The sequence below is a fragment of the Choloepus didactylus genome, chromosome 3, assembly GCF_015220235.1.
Source record: "Choloepus didactylus isolate mChoDid1 chromosome 3, mChoDid1.pri, whole genome shotgun sequence".
Taxonomy (NCBI): Eukaryota; Metazoa; Chordata; class Mammalia; order Pilosa; family Megalonychidae; genus Choloepus; species Choloepus didactylus.
In genome coordinates, this window is record NC_051309.1 from 16,713,822 (window position 1) to 16,733,125 (window position 19,304).

General features: G+C 37.7%; 1 protein-coding gene across 12 annotated transcripts in view; it reads right to left on the reverse strand.

Moving 5' to 3' along the window:
- The window catches only part of LDB2 (LIM domain binding 2), a 413,802-nt gene that overhangs the window by 98,049 nt on the left and 296,449 nt on the right, over positions 1-19,304 (reverse strand). For all 12 annotated transcript variants that reach the window (XM_037829445.1, XM_037829443.1, XM_037829444.1 and 9 more), the window contains exon 3: positions 5,849-6,021. In XM_037829445.1, coding sequence (XP_037685373.1) covers positions 5,849-6,021 — 173 coding nt within the window. The remainder of the gene's footprint in view (positions 1-5,848; positions 6,022-19,304) is intronic.

Genomic DNA, 19,304 nt, shown 5'->3' on the forward strand with positions numbered 1-19,304 from the left:
GGTAGCATATTGGTCCAGTTTAAATAATTACAGCTCATTAATCAGTCCACATTTGCTGTAGGAAAGAAAGCAGTGCCAAGCAGTGGTTGGAGGCTTTGGCATTAGTCAGTGCAAGATCAAATCCTGGTTCCTTTTTTGACTCATTCTGGAACTTTGGGGGAAAAAAGAAAACAAATAAATCTCTAAGTTCTAGTTTCCAGATCTGTAAAATAGGGATGATAATATCCTCAGGTAGGCTGTTGGGCAAACACAGTAAATGAAATTGTGTATATGGACTGCCCAGTATCATACCTGGCACACAGGAAGACAACTGTTCTAAAGATAAAAGAAACATAGCCAAAGAGAACACAGAACCCAAACCAGTGTTTTTCATAATGTGCTACTGGAGACTTAGGGGTTCATGAGAGGCATGTGGGGGGATCTGCCGGGAGGAGCCAGGCTTCCACCTGGACTCTGAACTCCTCACCTGTTCCCTGGATTCAACCAGAGCAGCTTCAATTTTATGTATTAATATATGGAGTCTCTGATAAAACCTTTTATGGAGTAAGTCTCCTAGTCTAAAAACAAACATAGAAACTCTGAAAATCACTTTTCTACACACTTACAAAAATATAAATGATGATTAACTGCATAGGGGATATGATCATTTCTAAAACTATAATCCATGAAGATTAATAATTTATATCACCTTTTATGAAACATTTGAAATCACTTCTCTCTTTGGGAATACACAAAACACACAAGTTCTAACTATGCTCTAGGCAGTGGGTTGGGTACTTTATATGTCCTCTGTTTAGGTTAATATTTTCCTTAAACAAGCCAAATGCCAGTGCAGGAGAATTGCAAGTGTTGAAACAAGAAAGAGGCTGTCAATAGCTGCCATCTTTGTTTCAATCAAGGTCTCAGAAGCCGTGTAAGATAATTATTGATAATTTGGGTGAAGACCTCTACCTCAGATCCAATTAGCAGAATCTGTGGGTAATCACCGGCATTTGGGAACATTGCCCCAAACTTCCTGGCTGAGCTGTCTTCAGAGCCTCATTTCTTGCATGTAGTCATGAGAGTTGAGCACATGGAAATGGGAGAAGGCTTCTGCGTCCCCAAGCCACGGCCCCCAGAGCACGAACAGCATTAGAATTAAATTACCAAGGTTTTCAAAAGACTTCCATGGAGATTAAGCAACACAATTCCCACAGGGGTGTTAGAGTGATGGAAGCCACCTGTGGTGAAGGTTTTTACAAAAGGGAGGTAACCACAGCCAGCCATTGCAGTGAAATGTCTTGACAATATAGGATGGGGATATTTGGATGCTATAATCCTTTTTTTTTTTTTAAGAGAGAGGATTATTGGGTATTTAAGCAAATATTAGCCCAGTTAAATGTCATGCTTCTTCATTATCTAATCTATCTGTTCTGTGTTTATGAACCATAAATCCAGGGCAGGTGGAGGCTCTGCTTTACTTGTACTGGAATAGAATTTCATAATGGGAAGGCATGTATGTAGTCTTTCTGATGAATTTCTCAATTGAAGCATCTGTAGGGTCAAGTTAAATTGTATTCTTTGTTCACTGTGACATCATAAACCAGTTGGGGACCCTTCTTGCAGTCAAACTGTCACAGGTCTACAGAATGGAAAATTGCAACAAGTTTTATGCTCCTTCTTCCTCAGTCATAACCAAGGAAGCAGCTTTATCCAGGGCATACCATGTGCAAGACAGAAATCTTAAAACTGAATCTGAGTTGACTGTGTTGGGGGATTTTCTTTAAGGAAAATCAAATAACTTCTGTGAATGAAAGGATGGAAGAAATTTTTGACCAATGACGATCTTCTCCCCAAGTATTCACTCCCAGAGCCTCCTCCCAAACTTTATGCAGTACCTCCACCCCTACCCCACACTAAGGCAGTGAAAGGAAATGGAAAGCTTTGTGATTAATCTTACATGCAACAATCACCAAATGGAATAGAGGAGTGTAAGAAAAAAATACATATATATTCCTTATGCTGAAATGACATAGCCCATAAAAGGGAATTAATCTTTTCTCTTCTCAGAAAAATTCTGTGCATTTCTCTTAATCAATCAATGAATGTAGCTTTTATCTAAAGTTGGCCTTTTTTTTTTTTTTAGGCTGCCTTTCACTCAGAATCCAAAATCAAAAGGGTCCCCAAATAAGAAAACATTTTCTGTTGTGCTGAATTCATGTTACTGTAGTGTGAGCTCTGACATTTTGTTTCTGTGGTAACCAAAATCAGCTGATTAGTTGGCATGGCAACAGAAAAGATGTAATCCCAGCAGACACACTCTAATCAATGCCCCCAACACAGATGGTCTCCGGAGGATCAACAAGAAAGGGGCTGGCAGGCACTCGGTGCATCACGTGCCAGCTGAGACTAGGCCAGGAACAGGAGAACTAAAAAAGACCATTTCTCAAACTAACCTGGAGCTTTTTAACCCTTCTCTTTCTTTGACTAATTGTAAAGCAATATTGCCCATGCAGTTATGCAGTACACTGATTCTCATAAAGCTTTGATGAAATAAAATGCACTTTTTAGGTGGGAGCGCTTATTTAATTTTCTTGGTCTTTTTGCTTGCAGCAGCATTCATGGAATAGTGCTTTTTAGTGCTTTTAGATTAACAGTTGCATAGAACTAGAATTTTACTTAAAGGTACAGCGCCTGTAAATATATATATACTGTGTGCAAGACAGGAATCTTAGAACTGAATCTGAGTTGAATTAGACACATTCTCAAGTTAATCGTTAATGTTATAATTTGGTTACAGTCAGGATAAGAATATAAATCCCATGCATGTACCATGGTACACCGGTGCAATCGTTAATATTATAATTTGGTTACAGTCAGGATAAGAATATAAATCCAGTGCATGTACCATGGTACACTGGTACACTGGTGAAGGCAAGAATGATGAAATAACTGTCAAAGACTATTCATATAGGAAAACTGGTTGGCACACTTGCACAGTACTTTTCTACAGTATAAATGATTCCATAATATATAATGAGACCAACAGAAATATGAACCTATGTTTACAGAGGTGATAAGGCTGTTCAGTTACGGCTGTAATTATTGTTCCAGTTTGTAAAACCTAAAAACAACCCCACTAATGTCCCTCAGAGTGTTCTTTTCAACAATTGCTTGTATTTGCACCCTCAAATATAACTTGGGAGTCTTTGACTCAAAAAACCTTGATGCATGCTGCTTTGATTATTGAGCCTTATTTGCTATTTGAGTCAACATTGGAAACATTAAAGAAAGGCTTTATAATGTGTGCTTTAAAACTCTAATTACATATTTATCCATAATCTATAATGTTCCTGGGATCAGGAAATTGCAAACTATGCACTATACTCCTGAGGAATATTAAATATTACTGTTGATTTGGACTGTGGCTGATTTTCGATTCACTAGTTGACCAAATTTTCATAAAAGCAACTCAGAACCACTGGGTCAGATGCTATTTGGGGAATTAGTTTTTATTGATAGTCTAAATTAGAACACTGCAGTGCTGCCTACACTCAGTAATGCCATATACTAATAGCAGGACCCCCTTTAAAAATAAAGCATGGGCTTCCCAACTATTTTTCTTTGTGATGCTGAAAGGTCATTTACCTACTCTTTTATACTAATATATTTTATTACGGGAAGATGGGCTATTTTAAATTAATATGAGAACAAAAGAAAAATTTGAAAGATTCTTTGGGTAGTATAATAACCAACAAGGAGGGGAAAAGAAAAAAAAATGAATCCTTTTAAATTTCCTAAAAATAAATGTGCATAATTAGTTTCTGGAGTAAGTCCATGTAACTAAGCTGCATTTCCCAGAAAGTGATAATTTTCATCACAGTATGGAAAAATTCATCATGAGAATGGGCAAATACATTGCCATGGGTTAGAGTAAGATGGAATGGGGGACGGGTTTTTAAATAATTAAGGCTTGAGGCAAGGGAGTTAGGGATGGCGTGCAAGTATTTCCGGTGACTGCCCTTGATACCTTAAAAACCCCTCAGTCATTTCAGAGAGTGGGCATTCCAGGAGAAGAAAGAATAGAAGGAAGAAAAATCTCAGTTTCTTGATTTGAATAAAGCAGCCCTACCTCAATTCCCCAGAAGAATGGGATTTTTTTTTTTTTTTTTGAAATCTAAAATAAATCCCAAATGTGTAGCACTGTATCTTCAGAGCAACTGAAGATACTGTCAATGATGAAAAAGTTGCTGCCTGAGAAAGAAAGAATGCCAGTAAACATGTAAAAATACATACTTTATTGTCAACGTCTACAGACTTTAGAAGTAGCTCCTTAATTGTGACAAAACTTTACTTAATTATCAGTTTTTTCTCTTAAAACATAAGGAATGAGTATGTTTTTTCTTGAATTACTTAAACATAACACTAAGCATAGAGAAAAATGATAAAGGCTTTTTCTGCAGTGCTCAGACTTACTAACACTAGAAATAGGTTTATCTCTTCAAGATTATATAAATGTTCTTAGTCTCCAAAATGAAATGAGACCTATTAAACAGTTATCTAGATGAACGTTCCCTTCCGCATGACAAAATTCTCTTTCCGGTATGGACTTTTCCCTGCATTCAGTGGGAAGTTCCTTTGTCCCTCACTAACAAATTTCCTCTCTGCCCGATTGTTAAAACAGGAAGAAAGAGAAAACCACAACCCCTACTCCTTTCCCAGACACCTTTCCCAACCCCTAGGTAAATTCAAGGCACCATAAAATCAATGGCATCTGATGATTTGCTTTTGCATTTTATTGCCATTACCTTTGTCTTTGGTTTTTTACACCAGTCTGGAATACTAGAAATATCAAACTGCATATTAAGATCAATAAATAATAAAAGTTCTTTTATTTTTGCAGCCAAACTGTACATAAGTAAAAAACACACCTTCAGTTTTAAAATTTGCACTTTTGTCTTCATTTGTGTTGTGCACTAAAGGAGATATCTCTTGGTTTAATGCAATGAATTAGTGGCCCTTAAACTATTTGCCAGAATATATGACTAAATATTTGTTCTTACTAATTTTTCTACTTGGGACAGAATATAAAGGGATCATCTGTAGTGTTTCAGAAATATCTGTGCACAGATGGAATATTCCCATATATTAATTACCTGTGTATCCCAAGGAGCACGGATCAGAGCTCCTTGAATTTCGCCACAGAGGTTGTGTTACCTGATACCTGACACTCATCCTTCTCTCCACTATTTTCTTCACTCACCTTTTACAACCAGCCAATGGCTCCACTGTGCTCACTCACTGCTTCTCTGATCCACTGCCCAATCATAGAATTTGGGGAAATGTCATTTGAACTTTAAATTGGCTAATTTTATTTACATTTTTTTTGTGTTTTTACTTCTCAAGTTCCTTAAAGATTATAGCTGGTTGGGGTCTGTTTAATTGATTTCCACCCCCCACCCTGGATTTGAAATTTGAATTTACTTTTAAACTTGTTTAATTTTAATAATGGAATACAAATACTGACTGCACAGCCATAGAAGAATATTCCTTTAGCTATAGGAGACCTTTATATTAAAAAAAAAAAAAAAATTCAAACTAAGCAACTAAAGTTTAATAGGATGTCAACACTGTCATCCTCTTAGGATTCAGGCTCTATCACATCTTGACGTTCAAGTGCTCAGTGTCTAGATATCTTAGATATCTCAGGAAGGCATTCGCCAAAAGAGTGGACACAAACAAAAGAAAGTATTTCATGGTGCTGAAAGAGGCCAAGAAACCAGCCCAACGTCGCAGAAGCACACCGTAACCATCACCCTTCCGTGCCCCCCGAGAGGACGCCGTGTGGGTGGCTGTGTCCGCCCCGTACCTTGGTAAACATGGGCTTCCCGTGCTGGGTGACCATGGCGCACTGGTCGCAGTCCACCGTGATGGACGAGTTGTGGTAGGATTCCTTGGAGTGCTTGAGAATGTAGTACAGGTCAGTTACCCCTCCTTCAAACACAGTGCTAAAGTAACGGGGGATGAGGGTCCTGCCGATGGCTGGGAGAGAAACACAGGGAAACCAACAGTTAACAGACATACCAGGCTATACCGCTGCCAGCCCTCCTGTGACCGGATACAAATCATCTCAAGAAACCATCCCAGAAGCCAAATGTCTCCTTATAAACACCACAGCCCTTCTGGGTGACAGTTACTGAAATAAAATCCTCCAGCGATTCAGGAAAAATTTGTACAGTCATCTTTCCAGAGTTTGAATCCACTGAAAGCCAACAATATAAGGGTTAGTACTTTAAAAATAATGGGGAAAATTCATTAACTACTTTGGATTACATATATATTCTATAAATGAACATACTTTCAAGAAATAAAACTTGTCCAACCTACTTGGATTTTTCCATGGATCATTCAGAGGCTAATCATGTTTTATTATTATGAATAATAGTATTAATAATATAAATGTTAAACATATAATCATATAATGCTGTGTAGTACAGGACACATTTGATTTTCTCTCAGTGGATCTTCAGAACAACTCCAAGAACATAGAAGACTGAGATTCAAAAAAGTTATTATAGAAAAAGAAAAGGGGCTATTTTGAATGTTTCAAAGACACATGACTTGTATATAGCTAATTGGGGATTCTAACTCCTCCAGATCTACAAAACACCAAAATACCTGCTCTTTCCAACACTGCCTCAAACTGCTTTAAAGAATGGAAATCTTAAAAAAAAAAAAAAAAAAAAAAAAGTGATCTGCTCTCCATGTACAATGCAAAGATTGATCATTCTGTCTGCTTCTAGACCTGGATATATTATCACTCTAGAATAAAAAGCCATTTTAAGAGAACTCAATACCTTCCAGTTGGTCTAAATTGTTCTCTTTCATACTACGCTTCCCGTCCTGCCCCATTTTAATTTGAGAGCCTGTGGAAGTAGCTGGGTCTTTCTGACGCTTGGAAACACGGAGCAAGCCCTTGCTTCTGCAGTGATTTTAAATCCTCTTACAATGAATATCCCAACTCATAATATCAGGAATTTTGCCTATCTGCAGATTTCAGGGCAAAATCCTAAAGCACTCTCAAGGGATCCAAGGTTTTAATAAATCTCTCACATTTGCTATATAATACCTCCTGAAAGACAAAAAATAATATTTAAGATAAATAAACCACCAAAGAGAGCTTTAGCTAGGAAAGATCATCAATCTTCGCTTGAATGGTTTAAAATATTTAATTTCATTTTAAAAGAATCAGTGTTAATCCATTCTGTATGGATCTATATCTCTTTTGTACATGGACCTGGAGAAAATGAATACAAAATGAATACTCTGCCAAAATGCTTTCTGAAACGACCTCCAAAGAATCCTGATGGGGATGGCTAGATCCTGCATAATTCATATAGTTTTTAGTGTTTCATATTTACTGCAGGCAAAATCAATCAACAAGTGTGTGCTAAATATTCCAGGATCTTTGGTGATTCAGTCCTAAATAATCCTTATGCATACATTTCCTCAATACTGCCTAATCATCCACAGTTCATGTTCATTTGCTGAACATAAAATTCAAATAAGAGAAGTTTGAGTCCACTATACCCTTAAGCATATGCCTAGCTAATATTATAAAGAAAACTTTGTAATGCTAAAAACCTATTTCAAGTGTTCTAACTTAAAGCTGATTACCTTAACTCAGCCAAAGTAATTTGACAATTTGGGATCTGTATTGTTGGAAATAAACACAATCCATAAAACAAAGGTGTAGGGTGAAAATATTTCACTGTAATATCCATGGAATTTTATATTTAAAAAGTCACCATAAATGGATATCAACTGGACTAGCCACATTATAGTATAGTAATCACGGATCCTGCACAATTTAATTCTTGTGTAGCATTGTTTGGTATATATTATCATCATTTTCATTTATTGTATAAGAAAAGCTGAATGGGAGAAAAGCTTGATATTCTTTAACTTTGAACTCAACTTTTTAATGACATCTCCAACTCCAGAAAATGTGCAATGAGATAGGAAATGATTATGCTGGATACCTGAGGTTTGTTTCCAGCCCTGTGTCCTTTGGGGAGCTGTCCCTTCCATTTTCCACATGGTCCCGTTGGGGCCATCACTCACAGAGCCCCATTTTCCACTGTGGAAGAATGCTACTCTTGCAGCCCCTGGCAAATGATGACAATGACAACATGCATTCCTGTTGTTGAGAATGCAGCCTCCTCTCCTTAGATCTAGGCTGGGCCCTGGGATCCACTTTAATCAATAACATGTCATAAGTGGCCTGTGTCAGCTCTAAGAAGGCCTGGAAACTTCCACTTTTATATTCAGGAGGAAGTCTGTTGTTGATATATATACCAAGTTCAGCTACTCTAGCCACCCACCTAACCATGTGGAGAGGTCACCTGAAAGAGAACTGAGCCTTCCAGTCAACAACCTCAGCTCAGCTTCCAGCCAGAAGCCAGCACCAAACTTGCCAGTCATGTGAATAGGTCTCTTGGAAGTGAATCCTCCAGCTCCAACTGAGATATCTCAAGCTGGCATCCCTCAGAATAGAGATGAGCTGTCCCCACTGAGCCCTGCTCAAATTGCAGAATCATAAGTAAACAAATGAAATGTTTGCATTGTAAGCAAATAAGTTTTAGGACAAATTTTTAATGTAGCAATGGATGACTGTAACATCCTTTCAGTCACCCAGGCCACAGAGGCAAATCAGAATCCTTCCTTGAAAGAAAGAGGGTCATTTTGCCACAAAAACATGTGAATCATGGAAGTACTGAAGACTTCATACAGAAGAAAGCAGAGCACAAAGACAGGGAGTCTTTGGGGACTGATTTGGGTTCTCATCTCCACTGGAACTGAAGCCCAACTCCATCCCTTAGAGGTCTGTTACGTGAGATGCACCATCTCCCCCACTTTTGTTTTTGTTTAAGCTAGTATGAGATAGGTCTCTGCCATCTGCAAACTAGGAAATCCTGATTGATGCTGTTCTGTTACAGCTTGGAATGGGGCAGCCAACACTGAGGTAGAATAAAGAGGCAGGGATGAGAATGTTCAACCATTAGCGATAACTGAGTCCCTTTGTATACGTATACTGGGCTAAATCAAGAGGTCAGCAGGACTGAGTTCTTTCCTAGGAGCTCTAAGGGAAAATTTGTTTTCTTCCTTTTCCAGATTCTAAAGGCTGCTTGCATTGCTTGGCTTGTGGCCCCCTTCCTCCATCTTCAAAGCCAGCAACAGCAGGTTGAGTCCTAGTCACATTGCATCACTCTCACTTCCTCTTCTGCCTACCTCTTCTACTTTTAAAGATGCTCATGATTACACTGGATCTGCCTGAAAAAGCCAGGATAATCCCTCTATCTCAGGGTCCTTAACCTAATCAGATCTGGAAATCCCCTATTGCCATGTAGGGTAATATTTTCAGAATTACAGGACATCAGGCTGTGGACATCTTTGGGTAGAGTCATTATTCTGCATCCACACAGAATATCCTTGCCAGAGAGCTTCTGTTTTGAGGAGAGTGTAGTAAAAAGTACACACACACACACACACACACACACACACATACATGCAATAAATCAATAAGTACAGTGGATGGGACAGACAACCAGAGAAAAATTACACATGGCTGAGGAAATCATTCTATTGCTCATTCATTGATTTCTTCATTTATTTCTTCTGTAAACATTCACTTTGCCAAGAATAGGTATATATCTCCATGGTTGGTGCTGGAAACACAAAAATCAATTTTTGTTCCTGTGTTTCAAAGTCATTTCTGGCAGCAGAGTCAAGTATCTAGGTATCTATAGCACAATTTGATTATTGATGAAGTTAAAAAACAGTGGATTTGCAATTTTGACCTCTTCTGAACCTTGAATTCAATATACAATTTCATCATTTTTGAAGCACTGAAAAAGATGTTCTTTTAATTTAGTAAGCTGTGCAACTACAGTGCACAAATGCATTTGAACCAGAGGACACTTCAGATTTAACTTGATAGTCCCCTAACTAATCAGCTGCAACAATTCTGAATCTATTTAAGTGCTATACTGTCAGGCGCATACACTTACACTTTACCCTTATACTTTAATCCCCAGAATTGAAATATTTAAAATATTACTATATATAAATCTACATTGTGCTCCCATGAAAAGGATTATATCTTTCAAATATTTTTGGAAAGAGTTAAAGACTAAAGTTGATTATAAAAGAGTTTCCATCTTTCTAAAACATTTAGGTTAAAGCCTCAAAACTTAGGAAGTATGGAGAGCAAGATAACACAGGAAGATTTTTCTGTGATGTTATTTGAGTGGAATATACTATATATTATTTATTTCTATATTTGTGAAATAGAAATGAGAATCACAGATTAAATTATTCAGGAGCCTGCAATGTGTATAAAGTATGTTTAAATATTACCTTTCCTTGTAGTAAACACAATTAGTCCAGAAATAGCTAAAAATTTATTTATAGCTAATTTAGATGTTGAACTCTACATTCAAGTTCCTTGGGAAGGCCTTTTGTTGCTGTCATATTTCAGTTTTGTTCCCTTTCCACAGCCTGCATCCCTTGAAGTTTTTGCAATGCAAGTTGGTAGGCTGATGGTACTGTGGGGACAGTATTTGGTTTCTACCTTTTCTATGAAATATATAAATGGAAAGGGATATATAAATAATCTAGAATACCTCTAGATATCACCTGGATTTTTTCCTCATTTGGACACCAAATGGCACAATCTAGGAACCCTATGCCAGTGAGAAAATAAAAACTGTGCATCTTCCCCGAAACATAAAGTCTGCCTTTTAAAGCATCTCATTTCTATTAATAATTAGAAAATGATTTTATTCAACTATTAAAGATATTTTTAGGTAATTCACCTAAGGGAAATACAATTAGAAAATAGTCATGTGGGAAAATGTTCAAACTAGTAATCAAACAAAATTTAAATAGTAAAAAAAATTAAAACTTTAAACTGGTGAGGTTGTGGTAAAAGAGGCATACTCAAATACTTATAGGAAAATTGATTTAGCAATTGCTTCTTATCTTGAGAATCTCTAATTCTCTGATAGTTTATTAGGTGAGACTCTAATCTCTTGGTAAATACCTTTGCTAAATTGTAATTCTTATATTCAGATCTAAAGTGCTCTGAAGTCCTTTGAGAAAGCCCTATCTAATGTAAGACCTTTTAATTTGGAGCTATCATTTACTATTTTAAGCACCTATAATTTCTATCTTTCAAAGACAATTCATTGCAAAAAAGGAAAAAAAAAAATGAAAGAGGTTGAGAATCCTGATTAACGTGGAATAAGATGAAGGTCTGGAACTAACAATACATTGGTACTGTTTAACACATGGTAATTATTTAACTAATGATTTTCCAACTCATTGGAAAAAGAGAACCATATAACCACACGTTTGTGTTTTTAATTAGGCAAAGTTAACTATAATAAAATCATAGGACTTTTAAATTTTTCTAAACATGGTAACTGATAAATTGTTTGTCTGAATCTGGGTAGTTTTATGTCGTTGTCCTAAAGTGGCAGTACTTTAGAAACCCTAATAGAAATTCTATTACTGAGATACATAATAAACATAGAGATTGAGTAAACTTTAGACTTACCTGCATTCAGAAATCAATAAATGCATAATGCTAACATGTAAATGGAGACACTCCTAAGTGAAATAAACAATAGTGATGATTTCAAGTATAGTAAATGACTATTTTAAATAGCCAAAACAATAGAAATAAACCATGTTAAACTTTTATGGTTGTGAAATTGGTTGATGGCAGATTCCTTTGTTCTTGGTGAAGGGAAAGCAAGTCAATCTAGCTTAACTCTTATAACCTGACATCATTTCATTGTAACATATATTTTACTTCTTTTTTTCAATCAAGGCAATTTGACTTAAATGTCTTCACTATGATTAACACTCTTGCTATTTCCAAGATGCATTCATTTAAATATGCTTATTAAGTACCTATTATGGGCTAGACATCGTTCTAGGTGCTGGGGATATATATAAACAACTATCTTACTTTTTTAGTGGAGAGACTGAAAATAAGTTTGTTAACAATGGAAGGTAGGCTCATTAGGTTTGACTGGCTTGGAAGACACAAAAAGGAGGAGAAGATGGAGCTGAGTCCTCTATGAATTGGGCCATGTAAAGATTTAGGAGTGGCGAGGTTCAGTCCCAGGGACCAGAAAAGGCAAAAGCCCTAAGACAGGAATAAGTTTGGCCATAAAAGCTTGGTGTGTTACAGAATCAGAAAGAAAGTATTGTGGTAGGGACACAGTCAAAGTGAGTATGACCGATAGGACATGAGGTCAGAGAATGAGGCAGGGCCAGATAATATGGTGTTTTCTGGGCAATAGCAAAGGGCTTATATTTTATTCCTAGTGCAATAAGATAGTATTAGAAGGCTTTAGGCAGTGACATGATCTGATAAACCTACTTAGTTCTTTTTAAATCTATTATCCCTCTGGTAAAATGGCCCTAAAATGCCACACAAATTCTTGACTCACCCAGAAATCTAGTAGGCAATTTTATTCCATTTTCCACCCACCATATTTTAAAAACTTCAGCCATATCACTTTGCGCTCTTAGATGCTAGGTGATGGAGAAACAATAATGACCAAGCCAGACTCCCTTTCCTTTTCTTATGGAGCTTCCAATCAAGCAATTTGTACAGCCACTAATTCTTTAAGGACAAGTGAGTGTGTGCACCCCTCTTGTCTCCACTCTTTATCCATTGCCTGACACACAATAAGGATCCAAAATTTATTTGCTGTACGAGTCAGTGCAAAACATGAATGAATTCACAGGTAAGTTTGGGTTCCAAGTTGTATGAACGTACATATGAATCTGTTACATTAAATTATATTTAATTCAACCACCACATCAATATATTCAGATAATTCTGGGTCCTGATTCTGTCAGCCAAACTGCGGGCTATTTCTCTTTCATCTGTGCCTTTTACAATGGGCAAAAGCCTTTTAAAGATATTTATCCAAGTTACTCAATAACATTGTTCAGGGGAAAGCCACAGCCATGGAGACCTCCTCTTGGCTTGACCTCTTTCCAACAGCTTTGGGTATGGTATTCAACCCTTAACTGACTTCATTCCATGATCTAGTCAACAATGCCTTGTGGATGTGGTCCAGGATCAATGGGGCAAGGGTGAGCTGTCACAGAAAGATCTAAGCTAAAGGATGAACAGGTATCTGTCAGGCAAAGGGAGGTAGGCAGAAGGAGAGTGGTCCAGACTGCAATAGCAGCTTGTATTAGCACATATTATAGCCCATGATTTGGGACGCCACCTTGAACAGATGTTATATATGTATACATTACAGGATATATATGTATACATTACAGGAATCTTGTCTGAATGAGCCACTCTGTCACACTGAACTCTCTCCCCTATGAAAGTAGACTATTCTTTTATTTGTTGAAACTTTATAATGTAGTGTACATCTAGTAGAATTATTACTGCCCTCTGTATTACTCTTTTGTTTCAACATTTTCATAATCAGTCTCTCCTATTTATTCTTCAAGATGGAAATTGAGATAATTTTGTCAGATTAGAAAATACAGTAGAAAGGTTGTTTAAAATTGAATTAAATTTACTAAGAAAGACTTGACATCTTTAAAATATCCAGTCCTCCTATACAGGAACATCAACTGTATGTCCTTTTGTTTGGTCTTTATTTCTATCTAAAAAGAATTATACAATTTTCTATACATAGATACCTAATATTTCTTAAGATGATTCTTGAATATTTTAGTTATGCTGAATGGTTAAGGTAGTTTTTTCATTATATTTCTCTTTGGTACCCAGAATGCTCTTATTAATTTTAATAGTTTTTCAAAAGATTGTTTGAGTTTTGTTGGTAAAGAAATCCATTATTCCCAAACATTGATAATTTTTTCACTTCTTCTTTCCAATATATCTATACCATTTATTTCTGGCCTCATTGCAATGATTAGAAAAGAATTTTCAGAAAAAACTAAGTAACAATAGAAGTAGTGATTATTCATTTTTCCCCCTGATTTTTTAAGATAGTCCCTCTAGGATTAAAGGAAGTATTATATGTTGACTTGAGATATTACTTATGGCAAAACAAAACAAATCATTCTTCTAATTTTTGTTTGTATTTTTTTTTGCCTTTTTAAAGTCTGATGGCTGTTTAATTTGCACAAATACCTTTTTACTAACTAGTTAAGTGATAATGTGATTATCCTTTAAAAAACTATTGATATATTTTCAATTTTTAAAACACTTTTGCACTCTTAAATTAAACTTTCCTCTCTCTTATACAGACATATATATACACACACCTCTTTTGTTTGGTATAAATGCAACCTCATTCATTCCTTCCTTTGACAAATATCCATGAAGGCAGTCTCTGTATGAGTCGTTGGGCTAGATACTATGTTAGAATAATAGAGTCAAATAAGACCAAAGTTTAGTCCAGTGGCTCCCAACAGCGTTTTTTAATCCCAAAAGGTTTCTGAAGATTTAAAATGCACTCCTAGTTAGTTTCATATTTCAAAAATTCATTTTAAAATACAATGTTTAGCAGTATTTCTCTGATTCAAGCAGAAATGATCTCAACTCAAGGCGATACTGATTAGCTACTGATTAGTGATTACAAATGGCACTTAACATATGTGGAAAGAATAAAATACAAAATACTAACAATTATTTGATAAATGCAATTAGGTTATCCATGATTATGTTTTACAGAAGAATCTGCTGGCTATAGAAGTAAAAGTGCATAGTTACTTGGAGTCATGGAGGGACAAAGTAGAACATTTGTTTTTAATCAACCAATGTTGGTTTGTTTCTATGCCAGAATTTCATTTTACCAACTTTTTAACTGCATGAGTAATATATATGCAAAAATTTAACAAATACTGGTGCAGAGATTCACAAGCTGCTCACAGTCCTGATTCCTTTCTCTGCTAGGCATAAAGCTAGACCTCACTTCCCAAACTCCCTTTCAGTTGGGTGCTGACATGTGACAATGGACAATGGACATGTGCATTGATTTCATTTTTTTTTTTTTTTTTTCCAAGGAGGAGACACCAAGAAGGGGACTTCCAGTTCCAGAGCTGGCCAGGAAATTCATTTGAGGTGTGACCCCACAGGGGATTCCATCAGCTTAAACGATGGAGGTGCCTCCGGATGGTAGGAGCCTGGATCCCTGAATCACTAGGAGGAGAGCTGCCACATATCAGGACATCCATTTGGACTTTGGAGCAAAAATATATCTCGATCATGTTAAGCAACTGAAATATTGAGATTTATTTGTTTTAGCAGTTAGCGTTAACTAACACAATTACTAATAAGTGTAAAGTTACCTTGACCATTCTGTATCCTCCAATCTCAGTGCCTTCAGTCCTCCCTGAGGCACCATTGTTATTAATATTTTATGTATCCTTGTAGATGTTTGAGTTATACATTTATATCTATCTATCTTTCTATCTCTCTATCATCTGTGTCACTCCCCATGGAAAACTTAAATCATTTTGTGTGAGTGGCTTTTCGTTTTGTTTTTATTTACTTAAAAGGTATCATACTGAATGTATCCGTATGGAACTTGTCTTTTTTCACTCAATACTTCATTTTTGAGCTCTAACCATGTCAGCATATATAGGGCTGATTAATTGATTTTCATCACATGTTCTAGAGTACGATGGTTTCACGGGTTATTTAGATATTCCCATGTTGAAGGTTGAAAAGATAATTTTTCAATTTTTCAACAGGATAGACATTGAGAAGGGCAAATATGGACTTTATTTTACTAGATATTAGTAACTTGTCCTTCAAAAGGCTGTTATTTAGTCCCTCTTCAACCTTGATAATATCTGTTTTACCCACAACTTCATCAATATTTACAACTGTCAAATTTTAAATATTTTGCCATTTAGGGCACAAAGTGTGTTCCTCAACAAGTATCAGCCCTCAAGTACTCAAAGTTTATCTACATGTAGATGATGAAATTAAGCAATTAATTGGAGACATCCAACTCATGGTTATTGCTCACATTTGACATTTTTAGATGGCTTGCAGATTTCTGGAGTTTTTCTCCTAAAACACAGTCACTTGGCTAAAGAAAAGGAACTTCTCTAGACTAGAGAAGTGAGAAAATTCTACTCCTTGATTTTTCAAAGGTGCCAAACTTCATGAAATTATTTCAACATGATTTATTATGTCTTCTCAAACTCAAACCAGTGGGGACACCACAAGTCATTCATTTTGAGTTTTAATATCAGCACAATTCAACTAGGTTAGGGAAATGTTACCAGAGAAACAGACATATGTGGGTGATTTCAAACTTAATCTAAACCAGGAATCAGCACTCTTATAGCAATGCTACGAGGGGTGAAAGAGGCTATTTCCTTTCTGTGGAGAGAGGGAAGACATGTAAAGCTGGGCTTTGTCTGAGATCCCTGCTCCAGGACTGGATATTATAAAAGATGTTCCCTCCAAGGAGTTAAGTGACCACTAAAATATAAGATAATAAAGCATGACCCTTTAAAATTGTTTTCGAGGTTAAAGGAAAGTTTTGTAGAATTAAAATAACAAATTGGCTTTCCCCACCACCTTCCCCCTTCTCCATTTTAATCTCCCCCACTTCCTGACTGTTTCCATGCACTCTGCATGCCTCAAAACCTTTGCTCACACAGCATCTTCCACCCGTTGTGCCCTAGCCCCACTACTGTTTCAGCCTAAATCCCAGGGCATCCTCAAGTCTCAGCTACTGCACCATGGAGCTCATTGTCCCCTGATCATGCCTGATCATCACCCTTTTCCTTCAAGTTTTCAAGCACTTAATACATATTAGCTCTTATTACTCCCATCATACCCAGGATAGGTTCACACAATGGAACTTAGCTTGCTGTATTGTAATCATTAGCTTTATTGTGTTTCCTTCAGTGATGGTAGTCCCCTGAAGAAAGGGAACATGTCTTGATTATCTCAGTACCACCAGCACATTCAAGGTATATATATGTACAGCTACTTACGAGATGTTTGGCAAATGGATGGATGCAGACTTGGCATGTCTACTTGGACAGTCTGCCAACCTCAAACCTCTTAAGTGTACACACAAGTTTCTAAAGGAAAGGTAAGGCCACTTGCATAGTTGAGGGTCTGAGAACCCAATCCGCAAGAAGAGGAAAATAAGGTTTTATGATCCCATATCTGGAATTTGCACATCTGAAGTCCAGATAATTATGCATTACGGACTAATCATTTTAAAAGATTCATTTTGGGATTAAAGTTAGTTTAGAGTTTTACAAGTAAAAACAACCTCCCATCTGAGACTACTTAGGTTTGATGGGCTTCTTTCTTACTATATTTATGTGCACAATCCATAAACATCCAATCTCCATAAACAAAAGCACACTTTTTTAAAACAAGACTCCATTTGCACGCCAAGTCGGCATTCCAAGTCAGCATTTTACAAAGAAGTCAAAGTCCTTGGAAATGAGAAGCAGTGAAAGAAGGTCAGATTCACATTCCACAGAAGTCCATCCGAGGCTGTGCTTCTGACCCTGTAGATTGTGTCTACAAGAAAATGAACAGCCACACTGACAGTGAATTAAATGTTGCATAGGCTTTCCAGGAGCAGGGCTTAACAAATCTGATAGAACTAAGTAGGCGCCAGCTGTTGGGTTCTGACATTTTGTGTGCAGGTTTGCAGTAAGCCCAAGGATTTAGACGACAAAAGGCAGCCTCTTGGCTTTCTGTGGGTTCTGGGATGGGCCCCGGTTGGCCTGAGCCTTGGCACCTAGTTCCTTGCACCTCCACATACCCGCCAATGTCTCTTTTGGGTTGAACACATATCCCCTTCCCCTGACTTCCACCACTGTCCAGCACTCCCTTCCCTGAAGCTACCCATCTCCTTTCTACAAGGGATTGTGGGTCCACTCCTCAAGATGATGCCCAGCTGAAAGGACAGTTCCTGCCTCTCTCTGCCTTCCATTGCCCCTGGGAGGACAGATGACCTTCTGAGGAGGTGGAGGAGAGCCAGAGTGCTATGGACCACATGAACCAGGAGCAAGGTGGCTGCATCAGCATGGGTGTGGCTCTGCTCTCTGTCTCCCCTCTGTCCTCTTTGCTGGTCCTGTGAACTGGTAAGAAGGTCCAGTGAGCCTCCTGGCCTTCCTCCTCCCAAGCCTCACCAGGCCTGGCCGCCATCCAGGAGTGGACCCTGGGGTCAAGAGCATGTACACTGGAGCCATTCTGCCTCGGCTCACATAACTTCCCTCTCCTGTAGTAGCTGTGTGGCCTTGGACTAGACACTTAATCCCTCTGGCCTCAGATTTCTCAGCTGCAAAATGGGCACAAGAATAGTACCTACCTCAAAGGGATGATGTAAATATCACATAAGGTCATCCAAGAAATGCTCTTGTCCCAGGCCAAACTCAATTCCTTCACCCCAATTATTTTTCTTCATGATATTCATCATTACTTATGTTATATTTGTATAGTAGCTGCCTCTCCCACATGAATACAAGCTCCAGGAATGGAGGGACTGTAGCTTTCTGCACCTGGCTATATTCTCAGAACCAACAGTAAAATCGGACACATAGCAGGCACTTAATAAATGTTTGATGAATGACCAAACTTTACATTGCACATATTAGGATATCAATAATTGTTATTTAATTATTTTATCATTATTATTAGCTTGTCATGCAGATTAAATAACATTAATAATGCATTAAATAATATTAATAAACCCAGCATGTTGCTACATACACAGTGCCTCAATGCTAGAGAGAGAGAGCGGGAGAGAGACAGAAAGTAAATGGAAGGAAGGAAGGAAGGGAAACAAGCCCAGGTGCTGGGGAAAGAATCAGCTTCATGTTCAGAGGAAAGAGGGTGGTTAGTGCTGGGAGAGTGAGGAGATGGGGCCCAGGCCACCTAAGTCCTTGGCCAGGCACCCCTGTATGAGTGAAGCTTGCAGGTGAGGGAGACAAGGCCACTACGAGAACTCAGGTTTGATGCAAGTGGCCTGGGGCCGCCTTTCTGCTGACGGCATTGCCGCTGAGATTGGGATCTAGAGAAATCCCCCATTTCAAATGATGGCTCCTGGTTCATGTGCTCCCTGCCTGCTCAAGTCAGACATCCCAAAGCCTCTTGTAAAGTGAGCTGAGCTGCTCTTCTTCCTCTCCCTTACTCACCAGTGGGTAAAGAAAAATCAGCCTGGGGGAGTGTAAGAGACACAGGCTGTGGGTTCAGACAAATCGACTCCCACTGCTGATGCTACGTGGAGCCATAGTTTAGGACAATCACTTAACCCAAATGAGTC